This window comes from Oncorhynchus gorbuscha, linkage group LG17 (assembly GCF_021184085.1).
Source record: "Oncorhynchus gorbuscha isolate QuinsamMale2020 ecotype Even-year linkage group LG17, OgorEven_v1.0, whole genome shotgun sequence".
Lineage (NCBI taxonomy): Eukaryota > Metazoa > Chordata > Actinopteri > Salmoniformes > Salmonidae > Oncorhynchus > Oncorhynchus gorbuscha.
This window is the reverse complement of record NC_060189.1, coordinates 50,531,690-50,551,083: the sequence shown is the minus strand read 5'-3', so window position 1 is coordinate 50,551,083 and position 19,394 is coordinate 50,531,690. Positions and strand designations below refer to the sequence as shown.

The window sequence follows — 19,394 nt, the reverse complement described above, 5'->3', positions numbered from 1 at the left end:
GATTTCATGTAAACTTCAAGATTTATAAATCACTCCAACCACGTTTCCATCTAGAGTTTTAATGCAAGTAAAGTCACATGACAGCTGCGATGGAAACAGGAAGTTTCGGTACAATTGTATAAATGCTGACAGTATATGTTTGTTCGACATGGTGGGATCTTTTTGTGATGGTAAAAGTAATTACGCAAGAAATGGTTCGTGGAAACTCCTTTATGCACAAATATTGATATAATAACCAACATATCGAAGTCAACTTGGAGTCACACGATGACATGGTGTGTGGTCCTCCCATGACGACTCGGGAAAACACGTGGTTTATTAGTTTACAGATGAAATGAATTATGATAAACGTCACAGGGTTGTGAACGTGCACGGTGTTGAGCTTGATGCTCCTTTCCAATAATTGTTGAGGGTCTTATTCTAGTGACATGATGCTTGACTGCCGTTTTGTAAATACAAATATTATTGCTCTTATCCATAATAATCTCATCATGTAGGCTATTGTAGACGCACAGTATCTGCAAGCTCTTGGCTAGACCAGACTAGGCACATTTGCTATTTTTGTTGTTGTTGTTGAATTTTACCCCCTTTTTCTCCCCAATTTGGTGGTATCCAATTGTTAGTAGCTACTATCTTGCCTCGTCGCTACAACTCCCGTACGGGCTCGGGAGAGACGAAGGTCGAAAGTCATGCGTCCTCCGATACACAACCCAACCAAGCTGCACTGCTTCTTAACACAGCGCGCATCCAACCCGGAAGCCAGCCGCACCAATCTGTCGGAGGAAACACCGTGCACCTGGCAACCTTGGTTAGCGTGCACTGCGCCCGGCCCACCACAGGAGGCCCACATTTGCTATTTCATCTGCTATTGTCACGTGTACTCCCTCTCCGCACATCGTTACAGCTATCTCAAGGATCTACGGGATCGGTGTCCCTGTTCCTATGCAGTGAACGTTCGCTAATGTGACTAGAATGACTTTGTAAGTAATGGCAAACTTTCCAAGACATAGACATGTCTTACATAAGCAGAAAGCTTAAATTCATGTTAATCTAACTGCACTGTTCAATTTACAGCATGTTATTAGGGTGAAAAAAATACCATGCTTTTGTTTGAGAAGAGTGCACAACATACAACTTATGGCAACTGGTGTGATACATTCACCTCTAAATAATGTACTTACATTCGGCAATCATGCTTTGATTTGTCATCCTGAGGGTCACAGAGATCAAATATAGCATAGTTTTGTTTTATTTGTATATTAAAATGTAGGAACTGGGTTCTACAGTTTGAACCCCTGCTGTCTCTGCACACACACTGCTGCCATCTGGTGTCCAAAATCTAAATTGCACCTAAACTCCTATATGATACTACGGCCTTTCTCTTGCATGTCCATCTGGACAATGTCCATCTGGACATTTCCTTCAGCGATGACATATCCCAGAAAGGAGAGGGTGGAAAGGTGGAACTGGCATTTCTCCGCTTTCACAAATATCTGATTCTCCAGGAGGCGCTGAAGGACTTGTCGAACATGGATTACGTATTCTTGGGCAGAACGGGGGAAGAAACAGGACGTCATCGAGATAGACGAACACAAAATGATTGAACATGTCCCGGAGCACATTGTTTACCAGGGCCTGGAAGGGAGCGTTGGTGAGTCCAAACGGCATGACCAGGTACTCATAATGTCCACTGGCAGTCTTGAAGGCTGTCTTCCACTCATCCACTTTGCGTATCCGAACCAGGTGGTAGGTATTCTGAAGGTCCAGCTTGGAGAAGATGGTAGCCCCCTGGAGAGGTTCGAAATCTGAGGAGAGGAGTGGTAGGGAGGTAACGATTCTTGATCGTTATGTCATTAAGGCCCTGGGATGCAGAAGGACTGATGTCTCTAGCAGCCAGAGGGTCCTCAATATACTCCTCCGTGGCCTTGGTCTTTGGGCATGATAGGGAATATAGCCTACCCCGAGGTGGTGTGGTGCCTGGATGAAGGTCAATGGCACAATCGTAGGGACGATGCAGGGGAAGACAAGTAGCCCACACCTTGCTGCATGAATGAGAGGAATGAGGAGAAGCTGTATAGCTTCACTGTGATTTTCTGAAACCCGCAGGTTAACAGGAACAGTGCTGTGGGTAACTCTACGAATGGAGCGGCCGTCCAGTGCTCTAGCGTCCATGGGAACAGAGTGGAGTTGAGTGGGGTTACCTATTTCAGAAACTAGGGTAGCGTCTATAAAACTCTCATCTGCCCCAGAGTCAATGAGCACCCAGAGAGACTGGTTTCCCCACAGCAGTTTCACAAATAAGGGAGTGCAGTTGATGGAAATTAGAGGATTCGCAGTCTGCCTCACCCGAGTACTTGTACCTACTAAAGAAATAGGTCTCTTAACCGGGCAGGAAGCTATATAATGTCCCACAACACCACAGTACAGACAACTGTTGGAGCTTAGCCTATGTGAATGTTCCCTAGGTGATAATCTAGCTTTGCCCAGTTTCATAGGTTCCGATGTATCTGACTCACCCGTCGCCGATGATTCTCGAGGGATCTCGGGTGGCTTCGGGTCTTCTCGGAAATACAGCCTTCGGGGACTTCCGAATTCCTTCGGAAATGAATGAGCAGCAGCGGATGAACAAGTGTGCCCAGACCAGACCTCCTCTCACGCCTGCGTTCCCGTAGATGCCCATCAATCCTAAGAGTAAGGGCGATAAGGGAATCAAGGCCAAGCGGTAACTCCCGAGCTGCTCGTCTTTTATTCCCTCTGAAAGTCTGTGAAGGAAGGTATCGAATAGGGACTCCGGATTCCTGACACTCTCAGCGGCCAACGTGGGAAAATCTACTGCGTAGTCTGCCACACTACGGGAGTGTTCACGTAATTCAAGTAGTTTTCAGGCCGCCTCTCTCCCGGATACCGGAGAATCTAACACCTTCCTCACCTCTTCCATGAAATCTTCCAGATGACGACAAATGGCAGATTGTTGCTCCCAAACTTCCGTCGCCCAGCACCCTTCCCAACATTAGCGTAATAATATACGCTATCTTTGACCTGTCCGAAGGGAACGAAGATGGCTGTAGCTCAAAAATAAGGGAGCACTGAGAAAGTAAACCCCGGCAGGTTCCAGGATCCCCAGAATATCGCTCCGGAGGAGGTAAACAGGGTTCTCGGGGAGCAGGGAGACAGCGTGGCGGAGATGGTCCAAGTCTGCTGGGTCAGAGTCCAGGATGTACAGAGTGGCAGGCAGGCTCGAGGTCAGGGCAGGCAGTATGGTCAAGCCGGCGGGTTCAGAGTCAAGGCAGGCAAGGGTCAAAACCGGGAGGACTAGCAAAAAAACAGAGGGGAAAAAAAGCAGGAGCATGGCGTAACACGCTGGTTGACTTGACAAAACAAGACGAACTGGCACAGACAGACAGAAAACGCAGGTATAAATACCCAGGGGATAATGGGGAAGATGGTTGACACCTGGAGGGGGTGGAGACAAGCACAAGGACAGGTGAAACAGATCAGGGTGTGACAGGATTACTATTGCAACAACACATCATCAGTAGGGTAAAACCTGTCTCACAACGGTCTAAGCCCAGCTCACATTCCGTATTAGCACAATTTACGATCAAATCTGTGCACCAGAACGATTTATAAATGAGGCACTTGGACTCTCATTTTTACCGTTACAAAATGTCACATTACTTTCTAACAGGAGTTGGGTGCATTTAAACAGGTTCTGTTAGGATCGTTAGGCTATCTATCACTTATCCAGGCACTGTCAAGATCTGATCATCTGTCCAGACTTAGACAAGCACTGAACTGCAAATCCTGTTGGATTGGACATCTTAAGATACCAGTCAGTTAGGGATGAGGGGAGTTTGATGTCAACATGTGTCACGTTCTGACCTTTATTTCCTGTGTTTTGTATTTAGTTAGTATGGTCAGGGCGTGAGTTGGGTGGGCAGTCTATGTTTGTTTTTCTATGTTTTGGGTATTTCTATGTTTCAGCCTAGTATGGTTCTCAATCAGAGGCAGGTGTCATTAGTTGTCTCTGATTGAGAATCATACTTAGGTAGCCTGGGTTTCACTGTGTGTTTGTGGGTGATTGTTTCTGTCTCTGTGATTGCACCAGATAGGACTGTTTTGAGTTTTCACAGTTATTGGTTTTTTGTAGTCAGTTGTTCATGTGTACTTTAACGTATTAAAAAGAACCATGGACACTTACCATGCCGCGTATTGGTCCTCTGATCCGTTTCGCCTCTCCTCTTCGGAAGAAGAGGAGGAAATTCATTACAGAATCACCCACCCAAATCGGACCAAGCGGCGTGGTAAAGGACAGCGACGACAGCAGCAGCAGCATCAACAACAGAGGCCAGCATCACAGGACTCCTGGACATGGGAGGAGATACTGAACGGAGAGGGACCCTGGGCACAGGCTGGGGAAAATCGCCGCCCCAAAGCAGAGCTGGAGGCAGCGAGAGCTGAGCGGCGGCAATATGAGGAACCAGCACGGCAGTGCGACAGGTACGAGAGGCAGCCCCAAATTTTTTGGGAGGAGAGGCACACGAGGTGTGGTACTAAGCCAGGTAGCAGACCTGAGCTCACGCCTCGTGCTTATTATAAGCAGCGCATTACTGGTCAGGCACCATGTTATGCGGTTAAGCGCACGGTGTCGCCAGTGCGTGTCCATAGCCCGGTGCGCTATAGGGCAGCCCCCGAAAGTGCCATGCGAGTGTGGGCATTGAGCCAGGGCGTATGGTGCCTGCTCAGCGGGTCTGGTCGCCAGTACGCAGTTTTGTTCCAGGTTATCCTGCGCCGGCTCTGCGTGCTGTGTCTCCGGGGCGCTGGGAGGGTGCAGGGCGTCCTCTGCCTGCGCTCCGTTCGTGCCGGGAAACTATGGGAGTGGAGCCTAAGGGAGAGGTGCGTGTAGTAAGCACTAGATCTCCCGTGCTTACCCACAGCCCGGTTCAACCTGTGCCTGCACTCTGGAGGGTCCGGGCTAGAGTAGTTGTCCAGCCTGGGGAAGTGGTGCCAAGGTTGTGCACCAGAGCTCCAGTGCTCCCCCACACCCCATCTTTCAGGCTCCTCCTAACACCAAGCCTCCTGAAGGTCTCCCCAGCCTGGTGGTTCCTGTGGCAGCCCCACGCACCAGGCTGTCTCTCTGTCTCCTCCCTGCAGGTGCTCCCGCCTGTCCGGCGCCGCTTCCGGAGCGTCCCGCCTGTCCGGCACCGCTGCCGGAGTGTCCCGCCTGTCCGGCGCCGCTGCCTCCTGTGGCAGCTCCACGCACCAGGCTGTCTCTCTGTCTCCTCCCTGCAGGTGCTCCCGCCTGTCCGGCGCCGCTGCCGGAGCGTCCCACCTGTCCGGCGCCGCTGCCGGAGCCTCCCGCCTGTCCGGCGCCGCTGCCGGAGCCTCCCGCCTGTCCGGCGCCGCTGCCGGAGCGTCCCGCCTGTCCGGCGCCGCTGCCGGAGCGTCCCGCCTGTCCGGCGCCGCTGCCGGAGCCTCCCGCCTGTCCAGCGCCGCTGCCAGAGCCCCTCAGCCCAGGGGCGCCAGAGCCCCTCAGCCCAGGGGCGCCAGAGCCCCTCAGCCCAGAGGCGCCAGAGCCCCTGCCCCTCTGTCCCGAGCTCCTGCCCCTCTGTCCCGAGCTGCCCCTCTGTCCAGTGGGGTCATTGAGAGGGGTTGCCATGGTGAGAAAGCCACGGAGGCGGACAATAAGGCGGACTAAGACAATGGTGAAGTGGGGTCCGCGTCCCGCGCCAGAACCGCCACCGCGACCAGATGCCCACCCAGACCCTCCCCTATAGGTCAAGGTTTTGCGGCCGGAGTCCGCACCTTTGGGGGGGGGGGGGGGGGGGTACTGTCACGTTCTGACCTTTATTTCCTGTGTTTTGTATTTAGTTAGTATGGTCAGGGCGTGAGTTGGGTGGGCAGTCTATGTTTGTTTTTCTATGTTTTGGGTATTTCTATGTTTCAGCCTAGTATGGTTCTCAATCAGAGGCAGGTGTCATTAGTTGTCTCTGATTGAGAATCATACTTAGGTAGCCTGGGTTTCACTGTGTGTTTGTGGGTGATTGTTTCTGTCTCTGTGATTGCACCAGATAGGACTGTTTTGAGTTTTCACATTTATTGTTTTTTTTGTAGTCAGTTGTTCATGTGTACTTTAACGTATTAAAAAGAACCATGGACACTTACCATGCCGCGTATTGGTCCTCTGATCCGTTTCGCCTCTCCTCTTCGGAAGAAGAGGAGGAAATTCATTACAACATGCTCTTGACTTGCCCTGGATATGACCACAACAGAACCCTTTTCTGACCCCAACAAGACCACTTCACATCTGCAGTCTTGCAAAGGTCAATGACGGTCAGACGTCAACTTTTAACCCCAAATATTTTGGTTGATAAGAGGACGGTTAGAAGTTCATGCAAGACGTTTCGACTCCATCTTTGTTGACTTCTGAATTATACATCGACCCACTTTGGAGCCTTTAGTCTGTCCAGACTTAGATAAACACAGACACTGAACTGCAAATCCTGTATTTTCTAACATCAACCCACTTTGGAGCCTTTGTTATGGACTCAGAACCTCAAGTTAATGTACAGTTTCAATGATAACATGATAAGCCACTAGTTTTGGGGTTGAGGGGAGTCGTTGGAGTAAGAGTGAAGGCAGACCGAATATGGACTGACAGCAATAGCCCCCAAAGAAGCCATCTTAACTATGTTTGCCTCTATTTTGAAGGCAATAAAACCCAGTTCTCCTGTTCAACTTCAGCTACCATCGCCTCATTCTTTAGGTAGTTAGCTAGCTAAGGAATGGACCCATTTACACTAACATATTATACATGTTAACAGGGAATGCTTGATGTTTGTACTTGACGTTCCGTTTCTTGGGGTCAAGGGGCACAAGTTTTTAATAAACACTTGACGTAGTTGTATCCATCCAGATTCCAGTTAACCTTGAAAACCTGAGGCGTTATAGGTCACACACTTATTTTGCTATACTCTGAAATGAACAGCCATGTATTCAGGTTGGTATATATTGAAAGACATATCAAATGAGTTGAACTCCTTTCACCAAAGGAGCTATTCATGTCCAAACGATGAACGTGAAATTGGAGCCAGTAGGATTTTATCAAGTAATCTGCTGGTCTATGGAATGCCACTTTGTTATCATATGCCAGTGTCAGGTAGCTAAATTGTATCACTGAATACAATATTTATATTCACGCTAAATGATCCTGGATTGGAGATCCTAACAGACCCGCCACTATGAGTCAGCAAAGCAGGCCAAAAGCATACGGTCTGCAAAGCAATCAGCTAAATAGCCCTATTAGAGAATTTCACATTTCACAAAACCAAGACCAACTACAGTACAAACAAAAGTCAACCATTTTACTCCAGGTCATTGGCAATGAATGGGATGGGAGAGCCTAACATGTTGGGGATACTGTACCGGGAGATACTGTAAATGAGTTAAAAATGGCTTGCTATGGCTCTAACCTTCGCCTCTCTGGAATCCATAGCTGCAGTGATGGGGCGGAGAAAATGGGGTACCCCCCCACCCAAAAAGCAAAAAAACAAAGGGCTTGCTCCAAAAGTAGCACAATGCTTGGCAGACAAGGTCAGTTTACTTAGAATACAACAACTGTAAAGATCCCTGAGGTAGATTAGCTTAAAAGACAGTATAGGCCTAATAGGCCAGACAAGGTGCTCTTCAAAATGTTGTATTGATTGTCCCATTGGACCTACTGTATATAATACAATAATAAAGGAAAAAAACCTTCAAGATTCAGGGCACAAGGTCATAATTTTTTTATTTGATAAATCTGCCTCTTTGATTATCAAATTGTAAATAAAAATATCTAATTTATTCGTTCAATATGATTCCAATGAGCCTGTAATTATAATTTGTATATCCTACAAATGTAATGGTTGTGAATTTAAATTACGCAAATCAACGTACATCTTCAGCTTAAACAAATTATTAAAAGTATAGTGAACAATATGCCAAATTATGTAGACTAAAGAAAAAAGACATACGTGCCAAAAATACCATAGCAATTGTCCTTTGTGGCCAATCGTGTCTTCGGGGTTTACCTTCGAGCTGCACTGTCCCCTCCTAGTGCACTTACGCATATAAACCCACTTCTCCCAGACAACTCTCAGAAAACTTTGGACAGGAACTTTCAACATGCTCGACTCGTTGACATTTATCGTCGAGAAGCTATCCCTTCTCTCCAACTTCAAACTTTTCGAGTTTAAATGGACGGATAGGAAACGCAATGAGGCGGGATGCAAAGAGCGCACGATGCACAGTCACGCGCCGTTGTCTCTCCAGAGAGGGGACCTTTTGGAGGTGCCGAGAACTTTGTTCACGCACTTCGGTATCTACTTGGGTGACAACAAAGTCGCTCACCTGATCCCGGATATCATGCCCGTGCTAACCAACGATAAAATGATCATCAAAACAGTTATCACAAATAAGAGACTCATCATGGGTTGCTTGTACAAGTGTGCCACGGTGCGCGTGGACACTTTGGAGGACTTTGTGTATGGCTCAAACATATTGGTGAATCATATGGATAGAAAATGCAAGGCGCAACAACCGTTCCCAAATGAAGAGGTTGCAGAGAGGGCAGAACAACTCGTCGGCGTCATGCCTTACAGTTTACTATGGAATAACTGTGAACATTTTGTTACATACTGCAGATACGGTTCCGCGAAAAGTCAGCAAACGGAAATGGTCATTAATTTTCCTTGCATTATTTCATTTATTTATTTAATTTTCACAATTACGTTGTGCATAAGTCTGGACCCTTAACGTTTACGCTACAGGAGATAAATGTAGTGTCTTCTTAAAATATTTTACCTGTACATAACCTGTATCCCAGTGAGGACTGCTGTCTTTAGATTAGGGCATATATAATGTTTTTCAGAGATTTGCATTTACATTAATATCATTACAAATGTATTGAATTGTTGATTTAGGTTAGACCTGTTTGTATTACTTATTGGGAACAGCATCATCAAGCTTTGAAATTTCCAATCCAATATTTTCTATTTATATTCATGATAATGCATCTCCATTTGAAATTACATTATGCCATTATGCTATAATAGGCAACTATATTCAGAAACATTTTTGTTTTATTCAGTGTTACGGAAAATACATACATTTGGGCTTTGGTTTGTTGTTTTGGTGTTGTTTCATGCAAGGTCGTCTTCTCTCTTTTCTTCCATATTTCATAAAAGTTTAGACTTGTAACATAAAGAAATTGCCTAAAATGAATTGCTCATAAAAGTCCAATACATACATGTTTATGAATTGCATTATTTATCTCCTTTCTATGCAGTTTTGTGAGTGTCTGAAATCAATCATCCAAGACCAGAGGAGTGTCTTTCTCAGCGTTCTCCTGGGAATGATCTACATCGTCTGCTTTGGCCTCGCACCTTCAACTACATTACCCACAACCCTCATCTCCTTCACTCTGTGGATGGCCGGCTGAGAGGCCAAAGTTCAAACCTTCAAACACTCCGATGGACATTTCAATGGAACTATTTAGGATCGTGTCTTTTCATTGGTCCTTGTGGTGACATTACTTGGCACCTCCCAACTCATACGCCTTTGGTATAGGCCTAAAGTGGCATATCATATGATAGGCCGTTGTCACAGCAAGAGCTACTTTTGATTTGATACTGGCCAGCCAAAAGAAAACAGAGGGCAATGTGGTTGTAGGCCTAGCAATTTACATTTGAGTGTTCATGTCAACACTTACTGTATTGTATGTAGGCCATTAAGGCATTATAAAGCCTTTATAAAGGTCATATGATCCCTCTGTGACCGAAGTATCATCCCTATTTCCCCCCAAAAGGCACATTTTCTACTTTTTAATCTTACTGTGTAAGTCAATGTCGTCTAATCTGTAAATAATTTAATTTCTTCAAAAATGATACTCTTGTATATTTGTTTATATAGATACAGTCAGTTAGAAACTCTTAAGAGTACTACGCTGATTAATACAATACTTTTACGAATGTGTTTTGAGAGCAAATAATTTTGTTTTCCATCAAATACATTGTAAATATAAGAAATGTTAATAAAGATATTGGAAGTCAGCATTTGGTTTGTTTTGGTCTGGTTTCAAGAACAATTTAAATAATTGACTGTATTTTTCAATACAGTTAGGTACATGCAGTCACAGTGCATCTTAATACTCACATTGCATCTCTGTCAATACCACCCACAGCATTTTCAAATGGTCATGTTATTGATGGAATATTGGCCGCATAAAATCCCCAATACATCCCCATAGTATTTCCAAACCCAAATACTTAATCATATAAAGTAGATTTACGCAAGAGCCACACTCATAAAATAAACACATTATCTGGGTAGTATTTCTTAGTAATGACTATGCTTTATTATTTTCTTTCTACGGTACCATATTCACAGTTCCAGACATATCAAGAGTGAGTACAGCTCAACCTGACTGTTTATTCAGGCTAGAAAATATTTCTGACCTTCTAAACTGGGGATTTGTTTTTCTGATTGGCCAATGACAGCCACATAGCCGGAACACTTCCCCCGATTAAACCCTCGGTTGTGAAATTAAGCCGCCCTCAAAACCACACGATTAGCAGAAAGCTCCTTTATTTCTGTCGAAATTGCACTGTAAAGTTGCGAAACCTCTAATGCCACGCGCTTGGCTCCTCCCAGACCCTTAGCCCCGATAAAACGGCCAGGTGTCGAACCTTTGGATATAGTTCTGCCACCATGATCACCTTCCTCCAACTCCTCAGCCTCTTCTTCATTGCTTCCAAAGTGGATGAAGAGGACAAGGACAAAGACTCTAAGTATGACCTGTCCTTGTACAAACGTGGCGACCTTTTGGAAGTTCCTAGAACTCTCTTCACCCATTTCGGGATCTACCTGGGCAACAACCGGGTGGCCCACTTCATCCCGGACATCCTTCCGGTATTCACCAAGAACAAGGCTGCCATCGGCAAGATGGTGACCAACAACCGCCTGATTCTAGGGGTGATCGCCAAGTCGGCGAGCGTCAGGGTGGACTCGTTGGCGGATTTTGCGTATGGCTCGGAGATCCTGGTCAACCACACGGACAAGCTGTGCAGCCAGCCCCCCCTGGAAGGGGACGAGGTGGCCAGGAGGGCAGAGAAGCTCATGGGCTCCATGACCTACAGTTTGCTGTGGTACAACTGTGAACACTACGTCATGTACTGCCGTTATGGCATGGCCATCAGCTACCAGACCTACCAGGTGGAGTATGGGGTTCTCCTTTGTCAGAGCACACTGTTCTTACACATTTTGGGGGTAGCATGTGATCAGACAATCGATGGTGATTTCCCTGGCGACTAAGATCAGTCACTGCAAACTTCTCAGAGTGGAAGCCATTACGTGACCCCCCCCCAATTTAGACGATAGGGTTTGCCAAACCTCCCCTCAACGGTCAGTCCACTGATTTGACCTATCCCAGTTTTAGCACGCCTGATTCACCCTGTCAATCATCAAGCCCTATTATAGTTGTGTGCGAGACGAGTACTGGATTAGATCAGTGGAATGGCTGGGGGTACTGAAGGAGATGTTAAGAAAACAATGCTTTAGTTGAGACTGTAGGAATAACACTGTGAACCCTGAGCCAATATTGCACTTGGTGTTACATAATGCTCAGGGAAATGAACCAATTGTGGGAGGAGTTTTTTTTTTTTTTACCCGGCAAGTCAAGAGTTATTGCTGGTTCAAATTACGGTCAGACAAAGTTTTGTAACACTATTTATACATTATTGAGTGATGAACCTACTGAGACATATTAAAGTGAATCACTGCCGATAAATACGCCGGGGAAGCAAAAACTACATAAACGTATTGCTCAATGACTTGCATTAGTACACAGCTTTGCTGTTAGAGCGTTAGGCTACACACTAAACATTTATTGGAAGGAATCAGCTTTAGCTCAGAGCATATAGTCTCTCCAGCCTTTTCGGAAATACCCCTTTTGGTACATGTGATTGTAGCCACAAAAGTGCCTCTATTTATCCAGTCACCTATGTCATAGGCTCAAAAAGGTCACACGGGAGAGACATTTTCTGAAAGAAATTTGAGCACGTGGGGTTGCGCGGGAAATATGGCAAAGTATTTCAATGAATTTGATGGAACGGACACAGATTACGGGATAATAAAGTGTTGTCGTGAAGTTGACCTCAGTCACCTCACATGCCAAAGCTATTAAGCGGAAAGATACATATAAGGGAAATGATTAGAATGAAACTTTTCTTCAACCGTCAGATATGATTTGGTCTTCCAAGTTAAAGTGCTGTTTCACGCTGACGTCGACTGACTATGTGGGGAAACTATGGTCAAATAGCGGCTTAGTTGCTCAACTCCTTTGTTTTCCAGAATGGATTTAAAACGTCTCTTGTATATATCGGCCTACTTAGGAGTCATTTAGAAACCTAGTTCAGATGATGGCAGTTGGCATACACTAGAGGTGGCTCTGTTGTTCCAGCCCTGCAGTAAAACGCCCGGTTAAAATGATCATGATTCATGGACAAGCTCCTCAAAATCTCAGAGAGCATAAAATGAGTGAGTGTCATCAGGCCCCATATTTATAAGGCATATCAGACTAGGAGTTCTACTCTATAATTAGATCCCTACTATCCATGCATTATAATCTAAAAGTCAAAGCTGGTAATAGATCAACACACCTAGTCACTCTTCGGAATATGGGCCCTGGTCTGAGTTCAGCAGGGCACAGTGTTGTGGAACGCTCAGAAATATATTGGGTAGAACAGACATGAAACCTCTCTGGCATGTAAGTAAGGAATCGGGTAAGCTCTAATCATGGCATTTCTATCTGAACAGACACAGGCGTGCTGGTACCAATATCTAGTCTAGACATGCTGTGGTCACCCCTAGCACAGATGATAGCCAATCAATGTGGGAATACTGCACACTGATGCAAAGTACTGTATGATGAGAGCAGTTGAAAGGGTGTACATTTCTCTGAAAAGGTCAGATGATTCTGTGCTGCGGTGGATAGATTGCTTTTAGGCCAATGAAAGGTGCACTCAAAGGCTGATTCTCTACCCTTCTCCAAAAGTGTGCACTTGCACACTCCCCGTCATGGATTCAAAAGCATCTGATTGGTGCAAGGAGGTAGTTACTAACATTGGTTGAATCCATGAGAGAAAGTGTGAAAGTGCACGCTTTGTGAGAAGTGTGGAGATTTGGGACAAGTCACAGACTTGTTGAGTTGGACTGTAGTGCACTGGTGAGCAGCACCATCTAGTGTTAATGCATTAAAGACCCTCATTTTTTAAAACCTTTATTTAACCTGGCAAGTCAGTTAAGAACAAATACTTAGTTTCAATGATGGCCTAGGAACAGTGGGTTAACTGCCTTGTTCAGGTGCAGAACGACAGATTTTTACCTTGTCAGCTCGGGGATTTGATCTTGCAACCTTCCGGTTACTAGTCCAACGCTCTAACCACTAGGATACCTGCCGCTCATGCGTGGCTGTTTGGCTGTGGCTGTTTACCAAAACAGTGGAGGGGTAACCACTGCTGTTGTTTGAATCACAGTTTGAATCACAGTTTGCTTTAATGTAGACTCAGTTTAAAAACATGCATTGTAATATAAATGAGTAGGTCCGAGTACCCCTGGATGGGTACCACTGTTACACAGTACTTTATTAAATAGAGGTACTGTATTTATGGTTGAATCACAATGTTCTGTCAAATTAAGACATGTCATGCTGTTTCATAAATTGCTGTATCTTCATTGTATTTGCCTCTTGGCCTGAGCTCCTTTAAAAGGAGATTTGCATCTCAATGGTTACAAATGGATGTGGATGAATAAATAAATAAAATTGACAATAACGATTATCCATTAGAATATCAGAGGCCCCAATTCAATCAAACAAAGACAAGGGCTTTCAAAGATAAAGGCAAAGAGCACTCCTCTTTTTCACTCAACGTTAATAAGATTGTGAGTGTTAAAACACTCACAAGCTTTCATTCATCTTGTGGATAGAACAATCTGTAAAGAATACTTACTCTTGCTTCTCTCTCCTGCAGTTCTGTTTGACAGTGAGGAAGATCATCTGCAGCAGAATGAACGCCTACCTCACAGCTCTGTGTGGAACGGGCACCGTGTTATACCTGGGCTCCCTAACGCTGCTCAACACAGTACCCACCCTGCTCGTCCCCTTCACCATCTGGATGGCATCGTAAAAACGTCCACAGACACACAGAGAGGCTCATTGACATGACTGCGGAATATGGAAGGCTTAAATCATGTCCCACTATCAGTATCACTGTTCATGGGAGAGAAAAAAGCATTGTGGGAAATGTCACATTTGTGTTGATCGTCAATTTTATTTGACATATTTTTATTAGACATATTATATTAGACATATTATATTAGTTTAAAGTTTTTTTTATAGAAGAGTAACCATCTTACACATCTGGTATTTACTGTGTATAACAGTCTTTAAATGGACAGCCATGTTATTTAAAAAAAAGTTTTTCCTGATAAAGGCATTGTTTTGACAGTATATAATGGACATCTTGGCCTTTATGGTCACAAATATACAGACAATAATGACATTGGGACAGGATGGACAAGGTGCCATACTCCGACAGGTTGAATGTACTGAACTGTGGCTTTCAACTAAATTCACGGCCTACTCTCCCTTGCGCAACTTTTCAATTAGCCTATTGTATCTGAATTCTTCTGTATTTAAAACTAAATTGTGCAAATTGTCTTCTCCTGTTGTTGCCCTTACCTATACTCCCAGTAGATAACACTGTAAGTAACATTGCCACGCTTCTGAATGAAGGCATTCTTTTGGAATACACGGGGAGACAAGACAAGTCTACGGGGAAATCCCAGGCTCTGAATACAGAAGTCCCAGAAATATAGTCAATTGTGCTCAATTCTCGGCCATTATTGTTTGTGGTGGTTTCAGCATGGTTCAAGCATGGCTGAAAGGGTCTCTGCTACTGTAGTGATAAGAAGCAGTGTTTTCTCAGTCGGCGATATCCTTTCCATCCATTTCGGTCTCCCACTGGCCTATTCAGAAATAATAACAAACCAGGGCAAAAATGTAAGTTCAGAAGTAATCCGATGTCAACAGTGCTGACATTTCCTTTCCTAATATGGCATATCGGATGGCAGATTGAACTCATGACTGCAGTAAACATAACGTACATGTAAACATTCGATGCTAAGGATGATTAAACATTCAATTATGAAAGTATTTGGGGAATCGGAGGAGACAAAACATTGAGATTGCATTACATGGGTTTGTGAGTAAATGTCTTCTTCTGTTACTGAGGACACTAGACATTCACGTGTAATACATGTGTTGTTAAGACAGTACTGGGACATACTGTGTGCCCAGAAACACTACATTTAAAATAGCATTTTACTGAGAAAAAATATTTATCATATATTTCAAATTTAAAAAGGCTTTTCTATTCCACTTTCTATTCCGTGAATGTTCTCAAATTATAATTATTTAACACATACAAGCCCCATAGCTATACAAACAGCGGGACTGTGATTACTTCCTGTCAAAACACATCATTTAAATGACCCACCATTAGGTGAGCTCTGCACGTGCAAAATAATGATAATGGTGAACTAATGAGAAATATCTAGAACATTTGGGAAACGCACCCTTTTTTAAAGGTTCAAATATAAAGACATTGCTAGGCCTTTCCTGCATGCAAAAAATTCTAATAGGTTGCCTAATTTCAGCTTATGTGACAAACACTAAACTTAAGAATGGGAAGCATAGAAATAGGGCACATAGAATAGAGCTACAGCTTCTTAGACTTGCTTTCAATTAGAATCACAGATCTACAACTATCATTTCTATGTGAATTTGGTCAGGTCACTCAAAAAGTTAGATATTGCAGCTTTAAATGTCAGTTAAAAAAAAAGTAAAATGCCTCTTTAACACTTCCTCTCAAAGATACAGTACACCCAGTCTAAAATGACACGCATCATCTAAATCATCAACGAAAAACTTTCATTCCATATACCTCATTAGAAATCGCAATACTGCCTTGCTTTTACAGTGCTCAATCATCGAGGGACAATAAAATAAAAAAAATGCCCGTGGGTGGTGGTTGACTCTCAGTGGTAGTTAGGTGGCCACCTCACTAAGTTCTCATATCATCTCCGTGGAAGATTCTGGCCACGTGTAATGGACACAAATCTCTCTCCCTATCTCTTGCTTTTTGTCTTTCACTCTCCCTCCCTCCCTCTTACTTTCTCCCTCTCCCTATCTCTTGCTTTTTGTCTTTCACTCTCCCTCCCTCCCTCTTACTTTCTCCCTCCCTCCCTCTTACTTTCTCCCTCTCCCTATATTACAACCCAGGCAGATGGCTGACTGCAAAGTAGAAAATTGCAGTTAGAATAATCAACATTCTATTCCGGTGGGGTCTGTGTGGGACCCTCCATAAGGCAAACACTGAGGGGTAATATAGACTACTGGTAATGGTGCACAACGGAGTGGTCTCGCGGTTTAATAACCAAGCAGCGACTCGCTCACTCAATATGTGGATCATTTGGTGAATTTTTCATGACAGCTGGATCCAGAGTTCTGAGTTAGTCTGTGGTTATTTTTTTTAACCCAGGAAACCTACAGGTAAACTGCCAAAATATAAGAAACACTAACATAAAGTGTCTTAAGACGGCAATGGGCCACGACGAGCCAGAACAGCTTCAATTCACCTTCACATAGAGAAGGGATGCCACACCAGTCTTCCCTGAGAAATTCCATCATGTGGTGATTTGTTGATGATGGTGGAAAGCACTGTCTCAGGCGTCGCTCCAGAATCTCCCATGGGCTCAATTGGGTTGAGATGTGGCAACAGACGGCCATGGCATATGGTTTACATCATTTTCATGCTCATCAAGTCATTCAGTGACCACTCCTGCCCTGCGGATGGGGGAATTGTCATCCTATGGAGGCATAGCCATGGTAGCCAAAATAATGGCCTGCCCCAGCATTTCTAGACATGACCCTAAGCATGATGGGATGGTAATTGTTCAATTAACTCCGTAATCACAACTGTGATGGAAGCACCTGCTTTCAATATACTTTGTATCCTTCATTTACTCAAGTGTTTCCCTTATTTTGGCAGTTAACTGTAGCTAAGTCATTAGCAGTCAATAGTAAGGCACGTATTATACACACCATCGCTCAATTCTCCCTTGGATAAGAGAAGCGAGGCTAATTGAATCTACCTTCTAATTAGTTTGTTTGCAAAATCTGTTTCATTCCTTAAAGCTCGACGCCATAGGATGTGCAAACAACAATGATTGCATGTGTGATAGACAGCAGAGTATGTACTAGTGTTATTCTATTTTGTTGGTATAATGCTGGATGCTCATTTGGTCAACACAAAAACAACAAGATGTGCCAGTGGCTCCGTTTCACCTATCGCAGATCTCAGCTTTAATCGCAGATCTCAGCTTTAATCGCAGATCTCAGCTTTAATCGCAGATCTCAGCTTTAATCGCAGATCTCAGCTTTAATCGCATGTGAATATTACAGACAGTCCCAAGGCCTTGCCTTATAAATCGGCCGTCAAAAGTAACTTCACTGGAGTGTGAACAAGTGGGATTTTGCTTGATCCTGCTATTTTGATTGGTTGGATTAAGCACGATGTCCCCGTAAAATATCTTGTATTTTAAGCCGCTACGTTTCAGAACTCGAGGTGACACTTCAAGACACTTTTCGGCAACGGAAAACCTAGTTATCACGGTGCAAATGCCTGCTATTTACATTTGGCTGCTAGGCCCGTAAAACGGTACACATGACATTACCGAATCTCCACTTCAGCTACAAACCTACAATACACTGATCTATAACATGGTATCATACCATTTTATTATAAACGTCTCTTCCTCCAATCCTCGCCCTAGGTCCAGAGAAATCAGCCAGATTTATGCCCCCCCCCCACAGACCCTTGGTGGAGGCGGTCAGGTAGAGAGCATCAATAGTAAGAGAACATTACCTAACCACGCCAAGGGCACGAATCCGGGAGAGAGGCACAAAGTGCTATTGATTTAGTGGTTCTGTGGATCACGCCTACAATTCACTGGAACCATATGGAGGGAGGGCAGTGCTGTAACAACCTCTGCTAAGCTGGAGTGGAAATCCCGGGGCCTTGCCACGAGCACACGTCTTGTTATGTGGCCTATGTGCTGTGCATCTTCCATTCATTAGAGCCACTGTAGGGAGAGCGGAGGCTGGAGTCTCTTCTGCAATTACAAGGCTTTGAAACGGTTGCCTGTTCCTGTTTGTCGCCTTCTTCAATTGTCATCGGGCATGATCGGAGATCCTTCTGTTTCTTTTATACGACTGCAAACACTGTGGCGGCTTTAAGGAAGGACACTAGGTTTCATTTAAAGAGTTGATTCTTGGGAGCTGTCCTCAAGCAGCCTCCTGAACCGTTCCAGATGAATTAGGTGTCAGGCCCAATGCTGTGTAGCCCGGGTGAGGACCGAGGAGAAGGTAATGAAAGGAATCCCATCAGGTATCACTCCCAATTCAATAGACGCCATTGTGGAAAGGTGATTTCGGTTCCGTATCACAGTTGCGTGTTGTGCTATCGACCATATGCCTCTCTGGTGATCTCAATGCTCTTGGCACATCATTTTAAACCAAAGCCAAGGTAAGATCAAGTTTAAAACACACTGACCTGCTTTGAACTGTCTATCTGGCCAATGACATTCTAATAAATGTCTGTCAGAGATGTTGTATTCACCTAATATCATACACATGACAATATGGCTTTCATCTAACATGGACAAGTACGTGATAAATACCCATCGGGCAAAAATGGAGAGTCAAAGACCTGTTTGTGGACGTCAACATTTACAAGCAGGAATGTGGTTAAAACATGCAAAGCTGTCAGGCCGCCTTCATTTGACCTGTGGCTTAATGCAAAGCTGTCAGGCCGCCTTCATTTGACCTGTGGCTTAATGCAAAGCTGTCAGGCCGCCTTCATTTGACCTGTGGCTTAATGCAAAGCTGTCAGGCCGCCTTCATTTGACCTGTGGCTTAATGCAAAGCTGTCAGGCCGCCTTCATTTGACCTGTGGCTTAATGCAAAGCTGCTAGTAATTAGACATGAATATGATAATGTCAATTGATTTGAAGCGCAAACATTTTCTTTGCATTCGGGCCAATAATTGAATTCTCCAGTCGACATGAATCTGTGATCTGTGTGGCTGAATTCTGTCTGGGTCCTGGGCAAGAACATTTGACACCATCATCTTGGCAGCTGAGAGAAAATGTTGCTAAAGAATACTAACTACCTCTGTAAGCGAAAATTCGTACATTTTTTTTAGCACAGGCCTATTTATTTCTGCAACAACACACTC

The 19,394-nt window shown here is 44.5% G+C and overlaps 2 protein-coding genes across 2 annotated transcripts; both read left to right on the top strand.

Annotated features, from left to right (window-relative positions):
• Positions 1–8,125: 8,125 nt before the first annotated feature.
• Positions 8,126–10,089, top strand: LOC124002231 (lecithin retinol acyltransferase-like). Its single transcript, XM_046309592.1, has 2 exons — positions 8,126–8,715; positions 9,326–10,089. Exons 1-2 carry the CDS (start codon positions 8,164–8,166, stop codon positions 9,476–9,478), a joined length of 705 nt encoding a protein of 234 aa, XP_046165548.1. The 5' UTR covers positions 8,126–8,163; the 3' UTR covers positions 9,479–10,089.
• Positions 10,090–10,741: 652 nt separating this feature from the next.
• LOC124002061 (lecithin retinol acyltransferase-like) lies at positions 10,742–14,755 on the top strand. The gene is made up of 2 exons (XM_046309306.1): positions 10,742–11,250; positions 14,067–14,755. The coding sequence occupies exons 1-2, from the start codon at positions 10,747–10,749 to the stop codon at positions 14,220–14,222; spliced, it is 660 nt and encodes a 219-aa protein (XP_046165262.1). The 5' UTR covers positions 10,742–10,746; the 3' UTR covers positions 14,223–14,755.
• Positions 14,756–19,394: the final 4,639 nt, after the last annotated feature.

Coding starts and splice junctions, on each gene's coding strand:
- LOC124002061 (XM_046309306.1), top strand. CDS start 10,747: ATGATCACCTTCCTCCAACTCCTCAGCCTCTTCTTCATTGCTTCCAAA. Junction 11,251..14,066: donor TCAGCTACCAGACCTACCAG/GTGGAGTATGGG, acceptor TCTCTCCTGCAG/TTCTGTTTGACAGTGAGGAA.
- LOC124002231 (XM_046309592.1), top strand. CDS start 8,164: ATGCTCGACTCGTTGACATTTATCGTCGAGAAGCTATCCCTTCTCTCC. Junction 8,716..9,325: donor AAAGTCAGCAAACGGAAATG/GTCATTAATTTT, acceptor CTTTCTATGCAG/TTTTGTGAGTGTCTGAAATC.